The sequence below is a fragment of the Argentina silus genome (genome assembly GCF_951799395.1).
Source record: "Argentina silus genome assembly, chromosome: 2".
In the NCBI taxonomy this organism is placed as follows: Eukaryota; Metazoa; Chordata; class Actinopteri; order Argentiniformes; family Argentinidae; genus Argentina; species Argentina silus.
In genome coordinates, this window is record NC_139656.1 from 21,146,892 (window position 1) to 21,166,837 (window position 19,946).

The 19,946-nt window shown below is 41.3% G+C and overlaps 2 protein-coding genes across 2 annotated transcripts; both read right to left on the bottom strand.

Annotated features, from left to right (window-relative positions):
• Window positions 1-951: 951 nt before the first annotated feature.
• Window positions 952-4,662, bottom strand: LOC310801418 (uncharacterized protein). The gene is made up of 3 exons (XM_083665443.1): window positions 4,397-4,662; window positions 1,916-2,932; window positions 952-1,732 (listed from the first exon to the last, which is right to left on the bottom strand). Exons 2-3 carry the CDS (start codon window positions 2,921-2,923, stop codon window positions 1,721-1,723), a joined length of 1,020 nt encoding a protein of 339 aa, XP_083521569.1. The 5' UTR covers window positions 2,924-2,932; window positions 4,397-4,662; the 3' UTR covers window positions 952-1,720.
• A 3,195-nt stretch (window positions 4,663-7,857) lies between these two features.
• gucy2d (guanylate cyclase 2D, retinal) lies at window positions 7,858-16,693 on the bottom strand (the record flags this gene model as incomplete). Its single annotated transcript, XM_083685876.1, has 18 exons — window positions 7,858-7,942; window positions 8,323-8,408; window positions 8,546-8,640; window positions 10,149-10,247; window positions 10,973-11,147; window positions 11,333-11,525; window positions 11,685-11,848; window positions 12,179-12,327; window positions 12,623-12,772; window positions 12,869-13,025; window positions 13,124-13,300; window positions 13,414-13,497; window positions 13,809-13,928; window positions 14,092-14,203; window positions 14,345-14,429; window positions 14,573-14,945; window positions 15,307-15,608; window positions 15,874-16,693. The coding sequence occupies 18 exons, from the start codon at window positions 16,691-16,693 to the stop codon at window positions 7,858-7,860; spliced, it is 3,426 nt and encodes a 1,141-aa protein (XP_083542002.1).
• Window positions 16,694-19,946: the final 3,253 nt, after the last annotated feature.

A 19,946-nucleotide genomic window follows, 5' to 3' on the forward strand; every position in this document is an offset into this window, starting at 1 on the left:
AGGGTTAGAGTTGGGTTAGGGTTAGGGTTGCGTTAGAGTTACGGTTAGGGTTGGGTTAGGGTTAGGGTTTGGATTAAGGGTTAGGGGTAGGGTTAGGGTTGGGTTAGGGTTAGGGTTTGGATTAAGAGTTAGGGTTAGGGTTAGGGTTCAAACAAAGCACTTTCTAAAAGTTTGTGTTGTGGTCGAGCACTAGGCTAGGATAGTGTTGGCCAGGTGATGAGCAGTGCCTGGTTTCCTCTAGACATTACACTTGGCATACAGGTCAAAGAGTTCAATCTTGGTTTCATCAGACCAGAGAATCTTATTTCTCATGGTCTGAGAGTCCTTTAGGTGCCTTGTGGCAAACTCCAAGCGGGCTGTCGTGCTTTTTACTGAGAAGTGGCTTCCGTCTGGCCACTCTACCATAAAGGCCTGATTGGTGGAGTGCTGCAGAGATGGTTGTCCTTCTGGAAGGTTCTCCCATCTCCACAGAGGAACTCTAGAGCTCTGTCAGAGTGACCATTGGCTTCTTGGTCACCTCCCACCTTGGTCACTTGGTCACTGTCAACTGTGGGACTTTATATAGACAGGTGTGTGCTGTTCCAAATCATGTTCAATCAATTGAAGTTACCACAGGTGGACTCCAATCAAGTCGTAGAAACAGCACCTGAGCTCAATTTCGAGTGTCATAGCAAAGGGTCTGAATATTTATGTAAATGTGATATTTCAGTTTTTTATTTGTAATAAATTTGCAAACATTTCTAAAAACCTGCTTTGGCTTTGTCATTATGAGGTATTGATGAGGGGAAAAAATGAATTTAATCAATTTTAGAATAAGGCTGTAACATAACAAAATGTGGAAAAAGTGAAGGGGTCTGAATACTTTCTGAATGCACTGTACATATAATTTTCTGAAGATAAATAGTCAGAATCATATTTATTGGAAAATCTTTAATGCACACAAACAAGGAAACATTTGAAAACAAATAAGTAAAGTCAAGTAAATTCTAGACATTACAAGCAATAACACATTATTACCAATGTAAAAAAAAAACATAAAAATACAACAAATCATTTAGAAATGATAAAGAAAGAGCCTGTGTTGTTTCGCAGCATATGCAAAAGCTAAAGGTTTAATATGCACCCAAAGCTAGATTATATAGCTTCAAATACGGAACAGGCAGCCATCTCCAGTGAACAATGTGCTGACACCCTCATTTACTAATGTTTATGCCATAAAGCGACATTTCACAAACAGTTTGTAAATAGGAAAACATTAAAGCAAATGTCTCCACTAACAAAATGTAAAAATGTATGCACTTGCACTGCATTTCAATCTAATTCCTGACATTTGAAACAATAATATATTTGTTGATTTTCCTGTTATGTCATCTAATCCATATCACCTCATGGCAAAATAAACGTAAAAAAGTAAATGAGATGCTGTAAGTCCATCAAACACCTCAACAGGTCTTGTACAGTAAGACAATTTTTCATATCATATTTTATTCAATACTTTATTTGACTTTTATTTGACTTTTTGGATGAAGTAGTCAACCAAAGGTGTTGGTACGCCTTTGTGGAAGCCATAAATAAACACAATCCTCAAACTCATCAAGGCGACCTGTTGAGATGCCTGCCTCTGTCCAAGCCTGCATGTAGCCAGTACAGAAGTAGAAGAGGAAAGCACAGTTGCAAATATGCTCATTGTTGTCAGCTGGGTGTTTCCTTGGTCAAGACATCAATGTGGCTTCTGAAATGACATGACAGTGTTATGGGGCATATTATGAAAACATTTTCATTGTAATACTTGATGGTGTTTTGTGTAGCCAAAATCACCTCCTGAGGACCATGACATAAGATGTGTTACTCACCTGTGATCAATGATAATCAATTAGACAAATGAAGACTTGTGATTTACAAGTCACACACTCACCTTTTCTCGGTGGCTCCTCTGGTGAATCCGCAACTCCTCTGGATCTGAAAACATCTTTTGGCAAAATGGACAGACTGACTCTGGGATGGTTCTCCAAAATCCTTGCCCTAGGTCAGGTGAGTCACTGAGCTCAACTTGGGCCTGTTGATACGATTGTGGAGATTTGCTGTCTGGGTGCACATTATCAACAGCAACATCATCACCAGCTGACTTCCTGTTACTCTGATTGAGTGGCCCCGCTCCTCTGTCATGCTTCATTCCAGCAACGCACGATTTGGGACAAAGGGATTTGTGAGACAGATGATCTGAACCCATCATCATCTTATTATGGAGAGCATGTTCTCCATGTGAGCTTACTGAGGGCTTGGCTCTGGGTGGACTGCTCAAGCGCACAGGCAGCTGAGGCTTATGGGAAGCTTGGTTTGAGGCGGTCACACACTGGATGGAACCGGGATCAGGACCAGGGAAGGGGAAAGCAGTGTACTTATCCTGCTTGTGTGCTGATGCTGAACTGTCTTCCTGTCCCGTCTGATTTTCCTTCACAGAGCTGGGTTGTGAGGTGGATCCAAGTCTCTCTCTTGCCCCACTCCCACTCCCTGGCCTGGCCAACCCTGAGCTCCAGCTCTCCAAGGGTGGCACAGACAGCTGCTGGATGCAGTGGTGCAGAGAGGGATAATCCACATATTTAAATTTAGGTACTCTTTCTTTTGAAGTGATGGGAGTGCGTCCGGAGGGCCTTCCAAGTGGACAGCCCTCTAGCCAGTTGTCCAGAGGTGGCACGGTGAGCTGCTGGATGCACTGGTGCAGGGAGGGGAAGTCCACATACTGGAACCTGGGCACCTTGAGGGGCACATCTGTGATATCCTCTTTTTTCACTCTGATGGGTATGGCAGACTCCCCTTCCTCCCTAGCCAGTCGGGCCTCTGTGTCCTGCTCAACTTTGACCACTGATGTCACAAGCTTTGGATCTCCTGCTCCCCCTGCAGGGAGAGGTCTCCTGTCCTCCATGGCTGTTTTCTGCAAACACATCAAACAGAGCTTATTACACATTCTGGGTTAACCTATATCAGTAAAGCCTTGAGGGTTTTTCTGTGTCATGAATACAAATGAACAGACGTGCCATCACCTGGATTTTTTAAACTGGAAGTCTATGTAAACTCAAAGCAGCAACACCCCGAAAATTGTTTGTTCAAGCACTCGGCTAAAATACTATACAGGCTATTATGAAGACTGAACTGACCACAATCATTTATCATTTGTGCTTTCCTCCCACAGCTCTGTGGGTTGATCAATGAGGTCAATGCTGATCAGATGCTGATTGAGAGACCAGTTTAAGATGCTGTCTGCTGTTCCCAACAACCCCATGTCAAGGATATAAATAGCTTTGCAGGTATGAAGTAAGGAGGAAAGTAGGTCAGAGCCAGACTGATCGCACTGCCAGGGGCCCAAAACAAAATATCTGTCACACAGCACAATCTATTGGCCTTCAAATAAATGTCAAGCTTGAGCCAAGAAAGCCTGTACCCAAAAACAACCACTAGCCTTGCTTATTGCAATATGTACAGCACTAAATGAAAACTGACAAAAGAGAAACTGAATCTACAGTACCAACTACTACTCATCCTGATTCACACACAATATCAATGGAATAGACTACTGTAGGCCTATAGATCCTAGTCTATTTTTTTTTAAAATACTTGTTAAATACGTGTGTGTGTGTGTGTGTGTGTGTGTGTGTGTGTGTGTGTGTGTGTGTGTGTGTGTGTGTGTGTGCGAGAGAGAGAGAGAGAGAGAGCGAGAGAGACAGAGAGAGAGAGAGACTTTTCATCACCATTAGTAACTCTGATATTCAAGCAATAGGTGGAAAACCAATGCATAATAACTGACTTGAATCTACCATAGCACTGCAAAACACACAGAGCCTGCCCTGGAACTGTGCCGAGCTGGCCCGTGATGAGGGGCGGGGGAACGCCGTGTTCCACATTCACTTGCTGTGTTTTGTATGAGGAATTGGGTCACGCACGGTGGCCTACATTTGGAGGGTTTGTTGTCTTCGTTTTTCCCTCCCCACATTTATTTGGCCTGGCCCCGCCCTCGTTGCCTGAACAGCGCAAAAGTAAAGCTATAGCAATATCCCCACTTGTAACGAAAAAGGAACCCTGAAATAAGACCAACTTTATAGAATATAGAGCATGATATTTCTTTATTTGAAGTTCGTGATGTAAAATAACACATATGAGACATTGCCACTGTGGAGGTTAACAGCTAAGGCATGTATTATTTCAATTATGTTGTTAATTAATTTGATAAACTATATGATCAACACGAATTGTTAAAGATTCGATTGAATTGATAAAGACTGTATATCCTTTTAGCAATGATGGCGCATACAACAAAACAATAGATTGTCACATTATGAATTATTCTGAGAAGCCGCACAAGAAAATAAAATAATGCATCATGTTAAATCCAAGTATTTACCTTTCGTTATCGTTCTTCCTGGAAGTCCGAGAAACGCGTAATGCATCGGCTTCTTGGTGATGCCTCGTCCTGCATTGTGTGCAATTAAATTGAGTATAACAAGATGTAAATCAACCAGTAATTGGTCAAACGTTTCGTTTTTGTACCAAATCGGGTAGAAATATAATATATCTAATATGTTTAGATGGCTGACCCGAGCGTTGTTGATATACCCCATCAATTAGTGTCAGCGAAATAAGATTTAATCATTCGATGTCAAGGACACCTCGCCAGAAACAGTTGTTTTAATGTGTCAAATAAGGTTTATCTCTCGGAGAGCCGCTATTGCTACTCTGATTGATAGAGCTAAAAACCAATGAGAGTTCTGTTACAGTAAACCACTCCTACAAAGTCGTTATAACACAATGTAGACCAATGACCAAGCTAGTTATAGCTGAGTAGGTGGAGCCCTTGTGCTCTACTTCTGGTCAAATTACAGTTCAGATAGGCCTTCTTACTGTAAGCATTCGGGTAAGTATCATGTTTTCACTCATTCAACCTCACAACAACCTGTCTCTTAACTGATATAAAATAGATTTAAACAGATTTTATTAGAAGCAGTCCCTATGTGCGTTACATTGCTGTAGGACTCATTTGATTGTATAATATTCATTCATTAACTTTGATGCAATGTGCCAGTTAGCAGCATCCAAAATATAAAATGTTAATTTGGACGTTTGTTTCCATGACTTTATGCATTCTGTCTAACAGGCTCCTTATTGATGCCCTTTTTAATGTCATTGTGCTACAGCCCTGATAATGTGTTAATATGATGACTGTCACCATTGCTTCCACCTGATTCTCTCCATACCTTATGATACCTTCCTTACCTTTACCTTTGCAGTATCAGCCTACCTACTGTATACATTTTGGTTTTACCCAAACATAAAAGGTGAAAATGAGGTATACGGTATAACTTTGCATGTTTTGGTTGTACCAAACAGATAAGGTGAAAATGTAACTACAATTTATTAGGAACATAGGCCTATATCAAGTGAAGGGTTTTGAAATGTGAATAGAAATTTGCAAACCTGACCAGATTGGGTTTTATACAGAGTATGATGCTTGTATAAGATTTGTGTGTAATCTCATTCAGAATACCACTAATTGAAGAACACACGTGAAGATTTGAGAGGGTTACTGTTAGACTGTTACTTTCAACGGTGTTAAAGGGTTACAAATCACATATTTGGTTCCTTACCCTGAAAGTAGTACATGGACAAGGACAGACTTCAATCCACATACTCTTTGTTAGCATTTTTAACCAACATTCAATGCAAGTCAATGGACCCATAGCATGTTTGAAATATCATGCTCAAATCATTTCAAAGTCATTAAAATCAAGTAATTGACTCTCCTCATGGAATTTTAGATGATTTGGGCATTACAAAAACATAATTTAAGGTCCACTGACTTGCATTGGGTTTTAGTTAAACATGCTAATAATTAGCTGTACAGTGTTACAGTGCCCAGATAAACAGAACCAAAGTTGTTGATTGAAGTTTGTCCTTGTTCATAGACTCATATCAGGGTAAGGAACCAAATATGGGATTTTGTAATTTGGGTGAACTATCCCTTTAAAGTATAAAAAAACAAATGACACATAGACATCACTAAAACCATTATTTATTTACACAAGCACAAACAATGTGACCAAATCTCAGAATAAACAAATCTTCTTAATTCCAATGAAACATTGCTATTTGGGTTTGATAGACAGTATTTTTCAAACCAATCACATTTAGACCATTCTTAAAATTAATGAATTATTGAGAAACCACAAACAGTATATGCTGGTATTCACTCCGGTCTCTTATTATCCATTTTTAACAGTGCCGTTAATATGACTAAATTATCTTCAACTCAGAAAAAGACTGTAGACAGTACAGTATCTGTCTCCTGCATTTTGCTGTTTAATGTAATACCTCGACCAAGAGACATGGGGCAGAAAAGAGCTTGGATAGAAGCCAGCATACTGTAGACATGGCCCTTGTAAGAGCTGAGGTTGTGATCTAAGAAGTATACAATAGAATATGAATTTTAATATTTTTTTAATTTAATTTATATTTTTCACACCCAAATTATTCCCATTGGGACATTTGTTCAACCCATTGCTCATTCCATTTCATTGCTGTAATAAAAATTGATATCACTTCATGTTTTAACAAATGTACAGTTTATTAAAAAAAGGAAAGTGTGCTATTGATAATATATGTATAAATATCACAAAACAAACGTGTGTAGAAATACCTGAATTTGACTGAATAACAAAATGAATACAGTGATAACACGAATGAAGCATGATTTAAGAGAGAGAGAGAAGAGTTGAAGTGGAAATGAATTTTTTTTAGGTGAAAAATTAATTTCTGGGGACAGAGATTGTTACAATACATTTATTTGATAAGTTGAAAGTCTAACTGACTTATCTTTGAACATTTCTACTGACATTTGCTGGTGACAGGGCTGATATTTCTCAATTCTCATTAAATTATTTGAAGGCGTTAATTATTGTAGCAAGAAAAATGTTAAGGTAATACAAAAATAGGGAACTCCTTTAACAAGAATCTTACCTAATACTGTACCTGTTAGTGAAATAAATGAATTCTAACTTTTCATTTTCTCATTTTGACAGAGCAGAGCAGGTTAGATACATTATGTGCTAAATTTCAATATACCCATTGTCATATAGTCCTGTTTGGATACTGTTTAAAATGTCTACAAAGCAAAATAGACAGTATATACGTACAGTATATAACACACATGATATTGTGATCATTAAAAGATTTTTAAGCAAGAGTCCATCACTTCCAATGCTTGTCCTGTGATGCATTCATTCTCTATGACTTCTACATCAATACATCTTTCATTTTATACATGATCATAATACCCCATTTATTTATCCCTCCTATTTCCCATGCTTGCTCATACTTTTAATTTATTTAAACTGATCTTTGCTTTGTGCAACAAGTGTGATGTATTAAACTTTTGTACTGTCTGACTTTGGCTTATTTGTGCAATGTGGAGGATCAGGGTTCTTGATAGGACACACCCCTATCCCACCCTTCCAACCAACCCACTCTGTTTCCATGTTTTTGGTCTTTGACTTTTGCAGGTTGATGGAGGAGATTGGGCCTCACAATCTGTGAGAAAATGATACAGTATGTTATACTTTAATGAGTAGTACAGTATAATGGAGCACAAATGATTTGTATAGGTTGAGCAATGTTACATTTGGACTAAAGTTACTGTTATTGCTGTAAACTGTGCTCATCATTGATGATTCATTGATATTATGTAGTGCTTAATCATTGTATTGACCTTATTGACATTACAAACAAAGTTCCCTTATGAAAAATATACTGTAGGTCCTTTAAGACTATGTCTTGGATATTACAGGTAAGCTGAATGTACTTTACCATAGGCTAGCCCATCTTTTTCTGCCGATCAAGGAATTTTTGTCTTCTGTCGGCAGGAATCTCATCCAAACTGATGCCATGACTGCTTGACCTGTGGAAAGACAAGTCAAAGAGCTTAATGTCTTGTTCGGTTGGCACACTGAACGCAATGGCTAGCTTTTCGAATAGTACCTGCTACTTACACTACACCCTTATGCACTACCACTGTCACTATTATTATTATTAGTATATTATATTGTATTGTTGATTTGTTGATTGTTGTTGATCGAGGAGCAAGATCCCAAAGCATTTCATTATTCAATTATGGCTGTATGCAACGTACGTGACAAATAACATTTGATTTTATTTGATTTGTATATTCACAGTGAGGAGGGAGACTACAGTTTACAGCATGTCAATCACAAAACAGCCAAGGAAAGTAAGCCAGACAAGTCAAGCAGAAGGAAAAGATACAGGCAGGTTGAATCTTACCCTACTTGAAGGTCTGGTGGTATGGGCAGTGGCTTATCAAATCCATCTTTCCCAACCAACCAGTATGTGTTTTCAATTCCCTTTCCCTAAGAAATGAGAAAATGGGGATTTAGAGAAGAAATGGCAGTTGAATTAAAATGTTCTGTGTGTGTGTGCAAGTGCGTGTGTGTGTAAGTTAATGTGCGTGTTTGTGTGTGTATGAAATGGATGTGTGTGTGTTTACCTTTAGCTCTGTCATGCCCCTGGTGGCTACTTTGTAGCCCTGCTTCAAAGCTCTTAGGATATCAACTGTGTTTTGGTTGATGTGGATTCTGTAAGCTATGATATCCCAAAAACAACAATAAAAACAACAAAGGCAACATTAGTCATAACATTTTCAGGTGTTGAATTCATTTAATGTAGTCCTAAAACATTATTCATTTACTATACAATTATTAAAAAACAACTCTTGTCTAGTGAGCTCACACAGTGGAGAGAACAAAAATTATCATACAAAACTGCTTTAGAGGTCAGTTGGTCTCACATGAGTAAACCATCACATGTATTTTTTATAATATTTTTGCTTTAGAAAACAACATATATACTGCTTATACTGCACTGCTTATACAGCTCATATGCTGCTTATACTGTTCATACTGCATTCTATATTTATTCTGCTTATAATGTTACTGTTAATACATACACTGCTTATACTGCACTACTTTTACTTATACTTATACTGCACTACTTATACTGCTCATATACTGCTTATACTGCACTACCTGTATATATTGTTCACACTGCACTTTTCTGCTTTTTTTGCACTTCTGGTTAGACGCTAACTGCATTTCGTTGTCTCTGCACTTGTACTCTGCACAATGACAATAAAGTTTAATCTAATCTAATCTAATCTAAAACAGCAACAACAACACTTAAAGCATCAGTGACTTATGCATGCAAAATGTAAACAATGGGGGAAAGTGCATTTTGACATGCACATAAAACTAGATTTCTATGACCTGTCTGTTGTTCTCAAGGAATTCCATTTCATAAGACCATTACTTTTTCAAAACATGATTTAAAGCTATACATCATTTGTTTACAAAATCTCCTACAGTAATACCTCCTTATTGCTTTGGTTATGAAGCAATACGGATGATGATGAGGTACAACATTTGTTCTACCCTCATAAAGGTACTGTAATTATTTTTTTATTAACACAAAAAACACTGATAGCGGCTTTAAAACACTATTTTGTGCGCTGGCTTCTGGTCTGTTCCAAATTACCCAAACAAACTGTATAGCCCTTGCATTCTTTGTGTTGCTATTCTTGTAACCACTAGATGGGAGTAGATGGGAGATGTATGTGTGCTCTTCTCTGACACTAGCTGTTGCACTTAGTGGCCCTTCACTAGAAATGTACTTGCCAGCAGTCAGATAAGAAATTGTCGTCTTTTGATTTGACTGGTAATTTTTGGACTGTTAAACAATCAGTATCATCACTCCAAGTATATTTATAAAATGTTCAGACTGTTACAAATACACTTACAAATTTCAACACTTACTTAATTTGATTTCACTAATACCAGCATAATTGTGGTATTTAAATTGTAGTGAAAGGGTACCTGAGGCAAGCTCGTTCCTGGAGGACATTTTCATTAAACCCTGATTTTGGCCACTAATTCTGCTGATAGTCTTAAAGGATTACTAAGGACTGCTCACCGTAAACCTCCTTTAGCCTCTTGCTGCATGCACACAAACTGCAATACACCTGTCCTTTTTATTAGAGCACTCACACACAGTGATTTCAGTAGTTTCTGTACAATAAACAAATGTCAGGTACTCACGCAACCCTGTGGACTCCATTCGAGAGGCTGTATTGACAGTGTCTCCGAACAGACAGTACCGAGGCATTGTCAGACCCACCACGCCAGCCACAACTGGGCCTGATAGACACACACGCACACACACACACACACACACACACACACACACACACACACACACACACACACACACACACACACACACACACACACACACAATCACTGCTTATCCCCATGATTTATGACTTATTGAAAGACATCTTGCCTCTGTTTTCTGCACCCATTTGGGTCAAATCCTTTTATTTAATGGATACATCAATTGCATTTTTTTTTAGCTGTTCTTTACCATAATAAACCGTAAGCACTTACTAGTCATCTTTGTGCCAAACATGTAACTTCTTATATATAAATTCGGAGGACAGAGTAACAAGACGCAAGAATTACGCAGTGTCTAATTGGATGACAGGAGGTAAGTGGAGGACAATTCACAGTTCCTGGAATATGTTCCAGACAAGGATCAGGTAAAAATACTCTTTTGCTCTTAACAACCTGTACAGTCAGATGACGTTAATGCCATGTTCCAAGTTATCCTTGTACAACTAACTCATTTGTATTCATTCTCTAATCTGATTTGATATGTGCAATTCAAAATCGAATCAGTGTGTGTGCCCGTGCGCATATTGTCTGTCTTTATCTTTATCTTTACAATACACCTACTTTTGAATGGAAAACATTATGTCAAATTGTCTACAAGTTCTGAACGATGAATCAGAGGATGAAATAAAGCATATAAGTATCAGATATGGAAGATGGAAGTAATCCAAAATAAAAGGTGGGCTGCTCACCAGAGTGCAGGCCGATACGAATCCTGACCTTGACGTCAGGCATGTGCCTCATCTTGAAGGTCCCAATGCAGTGTAGGATGTCCAGGGACATGTTTGACATCTCGGCTGCGTGTCGATTTTCATTACGGTTGGGAACTCCTGAGGCTACCATGTAGGCATCTCCAATCGTCTCCACCTGAAACCCACACACAAAGAGTTATGCACATACTGCCACCCACCGACCCACACACACACACGCATACACACACACACACACACACACACACACACTCTCATGCTCAGAGTGGTAAAGGTGTTTAGGATTAGAGTCATGAACAAACAGACATAGTGTTAGTGTGAAACAACCCCTTGGACTCTCACCTTGTAGACATCATGCTGCCCAATGATGGCATCGAATAGTGTGTAGAGATCATTTAGTAAGTCAACCACCTCGATGGGCTCACTGAGGGCAGAGATGGTGGTGAATCCCACAATATCACTGAAGTACAGGGTCACCTCAGAGAAATGTTCTGGTTTGACAGGCTTGCCTGTCTTTAGTGCCTGGGCCACAGACCTGAGGAGAGACAAGGGAGTGGATTTTTAGATTACATTTGAAGTTAGATATAATAAATATATTCTATATTTTACACAAATTATGGCGGTTTCAATTTGTTGGGATTTTGCAAATAGACATATGCAGCTTTTTATGTCATATAATGGGAGAGAGCCTTACTTGGGCAGCATCTGTGCCAGCAGCTGATCAGTCTTCTGTCTCTCCACCTCCAGCTCCTCTGTTCTCTCTCTGATCAGATCCTCCAGGTTGGACGAGTACTGCTCCAACATGCGCAGCATGGAGTCAATGATGTTGGTCTTCTTTCCCTTGGTCACACTCTTAAACTAAAGGAGAAACAGAGGACAAACACAAGCATAGTGAGAGGAGAGAATAGGGAGATCACAGAAGGTATAATACTCCAGTAATCTATTTTATAATAAGCATTTTGAGTCCATAAGAGCAGTGTGTGTCTAAGTACTAGGGGAAGCTGGCGGAGGTAGAAATTGGAAGGACAGGGTCATTGTAATGCATGGAATGGAATGAGGAATGGTATCAAACACACGTCCATTCCATGCATTACAATGAGCCCGTCCTCTGATTTCTACCTCCACCAGCCTCCCCTGGTATGTACAGTATGTCATTGTGCATGTATACATTATGTTTATGTGTGTGACCTGTCTGAAGATCTCCTCAAAGGTGGGTCTTTTCTCTGGTTCCTCACTCCAGCTCTGTTTCATGATCTGGATGATTTCTAGCGGCGCCTCATCCACCGAGACAGAGGGCCGACACAGTGGAGGTGGTGATTTCAGCTTGTTGATTATCTCTGTCAAACAATGCACACACGCATAATGTGATTCTAGAACTCCATTTTGCTGCCTGATGATAACTATCAGTGATTGATCTGATTTATTTTTTTCAGTGATTGCAAACCCCTCAAAGTGTCTATATTTGCCAATAAGGTTTACTGCTCAAATGGCAATGATTTATTTCCTGCAGTATTTTTTTGATTTTACACCACCCTCTCAGCACCATTCATTTTACACTTTCTTACACTTTCTATATGTCTTTTGCTTTGTCTCAGTCATGCCTTTCCCATGGCCATGTCTCTGGTGTCTCACCATTGGTGGGCATGTCCAGCATGCAGAAAGGAGTACTGCGAGCAATGACCTCCTGCATGATGATGGCGAAGCTGTAGACGTCACCATGGTATGTTCCCCTCTTCTGGAGCTTTACGTCCCGAAGCAGCTCTGGTGCGGTCCATAACAAATCTGAGAAGGTTTATACTTACAGGTCACATATTTCTGTCGAATGAATGATGAAGGATCATATAAGTAGACAAAACACTACAAAAGCATTGATCTTACCCTCGGGCCTGGCCTCGACTGAAGAGATGTTCTGGCTCTGAATAATATCGTTGAGGCCATACTCAGTTACCTTCAGCACAAAGCGCCCATCCACGACACAGTTACGGGATTTGAGACGCCCGTGGATAATGTAACGATGGTGCAGGTACTTCATTCCCTGGGAGGAAAGAAACATTTATAAATGATGAGAAGTGAGAAAAAGTCAGAGATGGAGTGAGAGATGAAACATAATGTAGTATAAGCTTTCTCTCTCACCCTGATCAGGTCCATTAACAGGGAAGACTTGAACATCCAGTCAAGACGCATCTCCTCGTTGCTGAGAAGGTCCTGCAGGCTGCCCCTGGTACAGTGCTCTGTCACGATGCCAAAGATCCCAGAGTCAAAGAACAGGCCCAGCAACAGGTTGAGATTCTCATGCCGCATGTCCCTGAGCTGAGAGTGGAGGAATAAGGGCAAACAAGGTGAGAGATAGTAAAAACCACTTATTCTCTCATTTATCACTCAGTTAGTTACAAACTCTCAATCAGTCACTATCACTCTCTCACCTTGACAAAGGTATTTTGAGTGCTCTCCTTGACATCTGACATAGAGTTGCAATTGGGGCATCTCTTCAACCAAACCCAGTCACCCTGGGCGGAGCAAATAATATGTTATTGATTGTCTATCTAAAAGAAACCGAAAATGTCAGGAATAGGGACAGAGAGATAAAGTATTTCCATTAGGACAGACATAAGTACCAGTATTAACATGTCTTACTTGCATGGCACCAGATAGCACTGACCTTTGAGTCATGTCAACTACATCAGCTATAATACACTGACATTTGCATTGATATTTGTTGTGCAGACATTCTCCTCCCATTGCTGGATGTCTCAAATGAATAATTTATCCAACTGTGTTCAGTTTGAGACCCCCCACTGGGGAGATTGACATCACCCACCTCAAAGACAGCAATATTTGAGCTGTCAGGGGTAGAGGCCAAATAGCTGCGTCCAGACACTGAATGGCGTGGGGTCTTCACATCCAGCTGGCTCTTCATCACACTGTCCTCATTCAGCTTCTACTCAGAGAGAGAGGAGAGTAGCAAGGAGCTAGTTAAGAATAGATACTCTTTCGTAAGTAAGATAATTCAGGCACACACAGGCATGTAAAACAGTCACAAGCTCTCACACTCACAACACAGTCAGAATTTATGCTATAAAATATAAAAGCCTCCAACTGACCCGTCTGCTGATTTGTGTATTGATGAAGATCAGGTCATCCAGAGTGAGAACTATCTTACAGGCCCCTGCTCCTCCCCCTCCTCCAAAGATGAGGCCAATTTGGCCATGTTGCCTAGCCAGACACAAATGAAAACATATGAGTGACAACATACACATACACAAACACAAACCTGTTCAGTGTATATTCATGACAGTCAAATGAGACTAGTCCAATGACACATTCCTACTGTACTTGGTTTTTAACTTGACATACCTGAGGTGGATGAAGAGGGCAGCACCACCTCCAGCAATCAGTGCAAACAGAAGAAACAGAAAGAAGAGAGTACCTCTATCCATTCCTAAATAGAACGAGAGAGAGAGAGAGAGAGAGAGAGAGAGAGAGAGAGATCCTTGAGAGGACATTGACAAGAATATCTTAAAGACTCATTCTCACAACATCAACATTTTCCTCAACCCTTAACCAAATAGCCAGACCACTCACCCCCACTGCAGGCGAAGTATGAGCTGAACCAGCAACCGGAGTCAGTGCTGGGAGTACTGCCTGCAAAGTGGATGGAGCGGCCAATGTACTTGAGCGCCCCGAATTTGCCGTAAGTGTGGGGAGCCTCTAGAACATGTGTTGAGTAAAGCTTGGACCCAATGGCATTCGAGTCCAGGACCACATAGCGCCCCTGCATGCCCTCCCCTTCGGAGCCGGACATTAGGGGCTGATTGAAGCCCTCAAACTGAAACCCTCCTTTGCTCTTGGAAAGTATGTCCCCCGACACCCAGTGACCTTTTGACAAACGGGCCTGCTCCACAGACATTGCCAGGAAGTAAAACATGTTGTAGATGGTGCCAAAGAATGGAGACACCTACGAGAGGAGAAAAAAGTGGTGATGATGCATCATTGATCAGACAGGCCATCACTGAAAACTGTGGCTTTAAACCATTTGGACTGACAAGCTGGGGTCTGATCAGGCTGGTTGAAATGGTAGGGTGATCATGTATGATGTTTATACATTAATAGAGAAACAGATAAGGACAGAGGTGGTAAAGCATGGACAAAATACTGGTCATTATCAATACTGGACCACTGTATCAACCCAAGACCTTGAGGTACTTGTTTCTTAAGAACTACAGCTCCACTACAACTACAAGAGGATAGTTGTGCATTCAAAGTGCTAAGCCCATTTCCCCAGAATACCTCAGGGTCTGTTGCTCAGGATGTCTCACCTGCTCTGGTGGGGTGCTGCTGCGGATTTCATAGGTGGTCTGAGCATCTTTAAAGGCCTCATAGAAATTGCGCTCGCCAGAATCCATGGTAATGGTGAGAACGCCATCGTAGGCCTGTCGCAGCTTGGTGTCATTGGCTAGGATGGGGTAGGATGTATCCTTATAGGGCAGTGAGTACAAGAGGGTGTCATAGGGGATGAAAACGTAGCCACGGTCAATCATGCGCATGTCCATGGCATTGGTCAGGAGCTGATACTGGGGATCACCACCAATCAATACAGAGTGCATGCACATAATGACCACTGGGGAGACAGAGGATGAGGAGAGGGAGTGGGGGGAGAAGGGGGTGAAGGAGATAGAGGGCAAATGGAGAGACAAATATTAGTAAATCAGATATGAGTGTTTGGGTAAGGTCAGTGGAATAGCATGAGCCTGTTATCGTCACACTACTGTACTCTCATAAAAGTGTGTAGAATAGACAGAGAGTCAGTGCATTTTTTGTGTACCTTTCCTTTCATCACTCACACACACACACACACACACACACACACACACACACATACACACCTTTGACGCGGTCTGCCGTCCGTATCTGCTCCAGGGCCCTGCGAGGCCCATCCTTGTCCATCTCCATGGTGACCACAGTACTGACGGGCAGGCCGAGGGTGCGCAGTGAGGCGGCCAGCTCGTGTCCTGTAGCCTCCCACAGGTCCCCCTCAGATGAGATGATGGCCACATGAGCCCAGCGGAAGAAACGCAGCGCAGAGAACAGAACACGTGCGGACAGTGGCAAGGGTCGCAAAAACGTGGGGTATGTTACTTCATCCATGTTGGGTTTCAGACAGCCCCAAGAGAGAAGTCCCTTATTCCAGTTTTTTGCAAACAGGGCAGCTGAGGAGCAGTAGCCTGGGTTAGCTGGGCCAAGGAAAGCTGAACCATAGCCTTCCAATTCAGCGAAGCGGGCAAGTGCACGGGAAGACTGGCAATCCTCGTTGACCAGTGTGTAGTCATACCAGTAGCCTTTACTGGTGTAGGGGTCTTTGTTGATGCGGCTGGTGGCCAGGCGGGCTGCCAGGTCAGGGAGGGCTTTGGAGAATAAGGGGTCACATGTCCAGGGCCCAACGATGGCCACCTTGAAAGTGGCACCCCAGGCTTCACAGGTCATACAGGTGGCCATCAGTAGAGGGACCATAAGCCAGCTGCTCTTCCAGCTTTTGGAGTGGAGCAGTGGGGACGACAACATAGGAGCACCTAGCGAAGAACTGTTCATTCTGTTTGTTACCTCTGTCCGCTTTTGACCTTTTCTCTCTCTCCTTGAGGGCTCCTGTTGCCATCGTGGGTGGTTGGAGAGGTTGATGAGGAAACTAGAGTCTTTGTGAGCTGCCATTTCCCCACAGGGCTTCTATCAGGGTCAGACACAGAAGAGGACTGGATGGGTTGACAGTGAGTGTGTTGGGAGAGTGTATTTGTGGAAGGGATTCTGCCCCTTGGCACTCAGTAGGGCACTAGCCCAAAGCTGGCAAGGTTACCACAAGACTCCCATCCATCACTACACCCATGGATCAGCCAGACCAGAGTAGAGAGCAATAAAATAGAGTGAGAGAAAAAGTTAAATTAGACATATTTGATAAACATATGCTTTACATTGCATATGTACATATGCTAATTACACATGTGCTTTACATTGCATTATATATATATATATATATATATATATATATATATATATATATATATATATATATATATATATATATATATATATAAAATCCAAGGTTAACCATAACATATTTTCTTGGGCGTTGAGTATTAACATTAACACTATCTAGTGAACTAATTATTATTATGCTTGTTGATACACATTTGGTTAACTCAGACTGCTAGTATTATAGAACACATCTGGTTAAGAGGCCACACAACTGTCTCTTTTGAGCAAATAGAAGCTCCAGGAATGCCAGATAGACATTCACCCCTAACATAAAATGACAGCCTGATGGACATGTCTGTTTGACAGTATGTGATGTTGGAGCAGCTCATCCTAGATCATCTGTCTCTCCAGGCCAGGGTGCTCTGACTCCACACTCTGTGCACGGCTTCCATGACATGCGAGTGGCAAGCTGATTAACCGCTCTGAGGTATAGGGGGGGTTCATAAGCCATGCTGTGATTGGTGCCAAATAACGTGGGGCTAAATCTGGCCTCTATGTCTCTATCGCTTTCTCTTTCTTCAGTCACTCTCGCCCTGTGACCGCTCTGTCATCCTCCCCTTCACTCTGGCATCTGTCCTCTGACTCCCTAACAGAAATAACTCTAGATTAAGCAGACTATAAAGTGGCTTTTGTCCAATCAGTGAACCTTTATGCTGAGAACATTTCCTAACAATAGATCTGATTAATTAAAGTGGGTAAGCCGAACAAGTGTGTTGTCCCTCTCTCCCAGAGACACGCACATTGCTATCCAAAGGATCTGACCATTTTCAGAGTGTGAAAATGGAATCCTATGAGTCAAGTGTAGTGAATGAAAGATATTCTGGGTTGACTATGGATCCCCTTTGGGAGGGAAACCAACTTTTTCAGATCTCAGAGAGGTCTGAGCAGGCATGTGTTTTGGCAATACTTAGGGTGAATGTAGGCTACATGATAGGTAATAGGTAAGACAGTACTTGTTGAGTTGCAGCTAACACAAAATGCTAACTATCAGGACCCAGTAGATGGATATCCACAATGGCTAATATGGCAATACATGTCTAATCAGTTGCTAATAGGCTAAGTAGCCTACTGCACACAATAACCCCATGCCATTCTAAAGTCAAATCACTTAACCAAGACTCCTCCATTAAACTTCTTTGTAATTTCTGCAGATCATTTGAAGTTTCCTTGACACACTTTCTCCATTTGTCACTGAAACTGTAATTTGACCAAAATGTTTCTATGGTGCTGACCATATCTGGAGATTGTATTTTAAGGCTCCATGATAAAGTGATGTAGCAAACAGAGAGATGTAAATGGTTGCGGTTTTCCCCTATTTTTTCCATAATCAAATGAATTATGCATTGAGCAGAAATAATACTACACTGCATGTGAGGAAGGAATACTGGATAGAAACATAAAACAAACACACCTAACCTAGCCTACTAATCTAACATTTCAAAGCAGAATGTGTACAAGTTTATCATGATTATCATGATTGAATCACAAAACTCCTCCATGAGATTGTAAATATAATCTGGGGCTGCAGCCTGATGGTACAATAATATCACTGCAGGTGTCATAGATGTGGGTCCATATCTGCGGGGAGAGGCCCTGTTCGAGCTCATACACTGACCAGACATACTAGTGTGCAGGTGGGCCCAAAACACACCAAGTTCAACACACACTCAAGAGCAAATATTTCAACAACAGTTTTTTACCACATGCTAACAAAAAGGTTATACTGTAGGAATACAGTATATACAAAAGGCTAGAGGAAAATCAGATTGAACAGAAACAATGCTGACCTGGAGTAGTTAGTCTATAAGTGCCATATAGATGCAATCTGTCTTTGAATAGCAGGGATCCAAGTTGCAGGTAGATCGGGGTTCAGTAAAAAGTATACTGCTGGTATAGTCTTTTCACATGAAAACAAAGAATAAAACATAGGTATTCCAAGTCGGGGGTCGGGTCTGAAAATGTGTAAGTCCGTCTTCTTGTTTCCAAAATCCTTGATTAAAAATCAAAAAATACCAAAATTCTACCAGTTTCATGTAATTTAGTCCTGGTAGTCACTGCCCCTGTTTTGGACTGGGACCTTCCCCAAACCTAGGAGCAAGGGACGAACAGGGGCGTGAGAAGAAGGGTGAGCCTCACCAAGTCTTTGGACTCCTGGTAAAAGATAAAAGGACAGATAGAGGGTGAGCGATAACAGGTGGAGTGAAGGGAAGGGGTGGGCAGGGCAGGCAAGCTTTGACTTCTCAACCCTCTTTAGCTTTTAATCCATACTAACAGTGTAGGAGGCCTGAGCGAGTGTAGTTAAAGAAGGGGGAGGGTAAAAGAGATGAGAAAGAGAAAGAGGGTGAAAGTTGGCGCATGTGTGTAGCTGTGTATTCCCAGGGTCACACAGAGTATCTAAAATACAGATGCATTACACAAGTGCTCTATTATTAAATGGCTAATGTGGTAAAATGGTCATGTGGATTTGACCAGGGCTAGGACACTAATGGAGGTTATATTCAAGTGAGATGTAATGGGTTGATTTAGAGGTGGTGGTCTGACATCTAGGCCTCCTGTACATTCATATTACAGGTGGTGTCAAAAACATGTACCCATACAATTTGTCAATCATTTTCGATAAGCAGTGTAGAGCTTTGTCATAGCCCAACAAGTGATCTGGACATCCATATTGGTAAGAATGACGAGAGAGAAGGAGAAGGAGGAGACGACAATGAATGTGATACGCATGCTAACCTGGCAAACAAAGCTTATAGGCTGTGATTGGTCTGGGAGTCCTTGTGCCCTCCCCCATGCCCGAGATGACTGCCCAACAGGTCCATGGGACTGACATTGTATAGACTTGGAAGATGAGAAGGAGATTCTCCTTCCTAGAATGGATAAGCCAGGGTGCTTTGTTAAGCACACTATGGTGCTATCAATTAGATTAAGATCT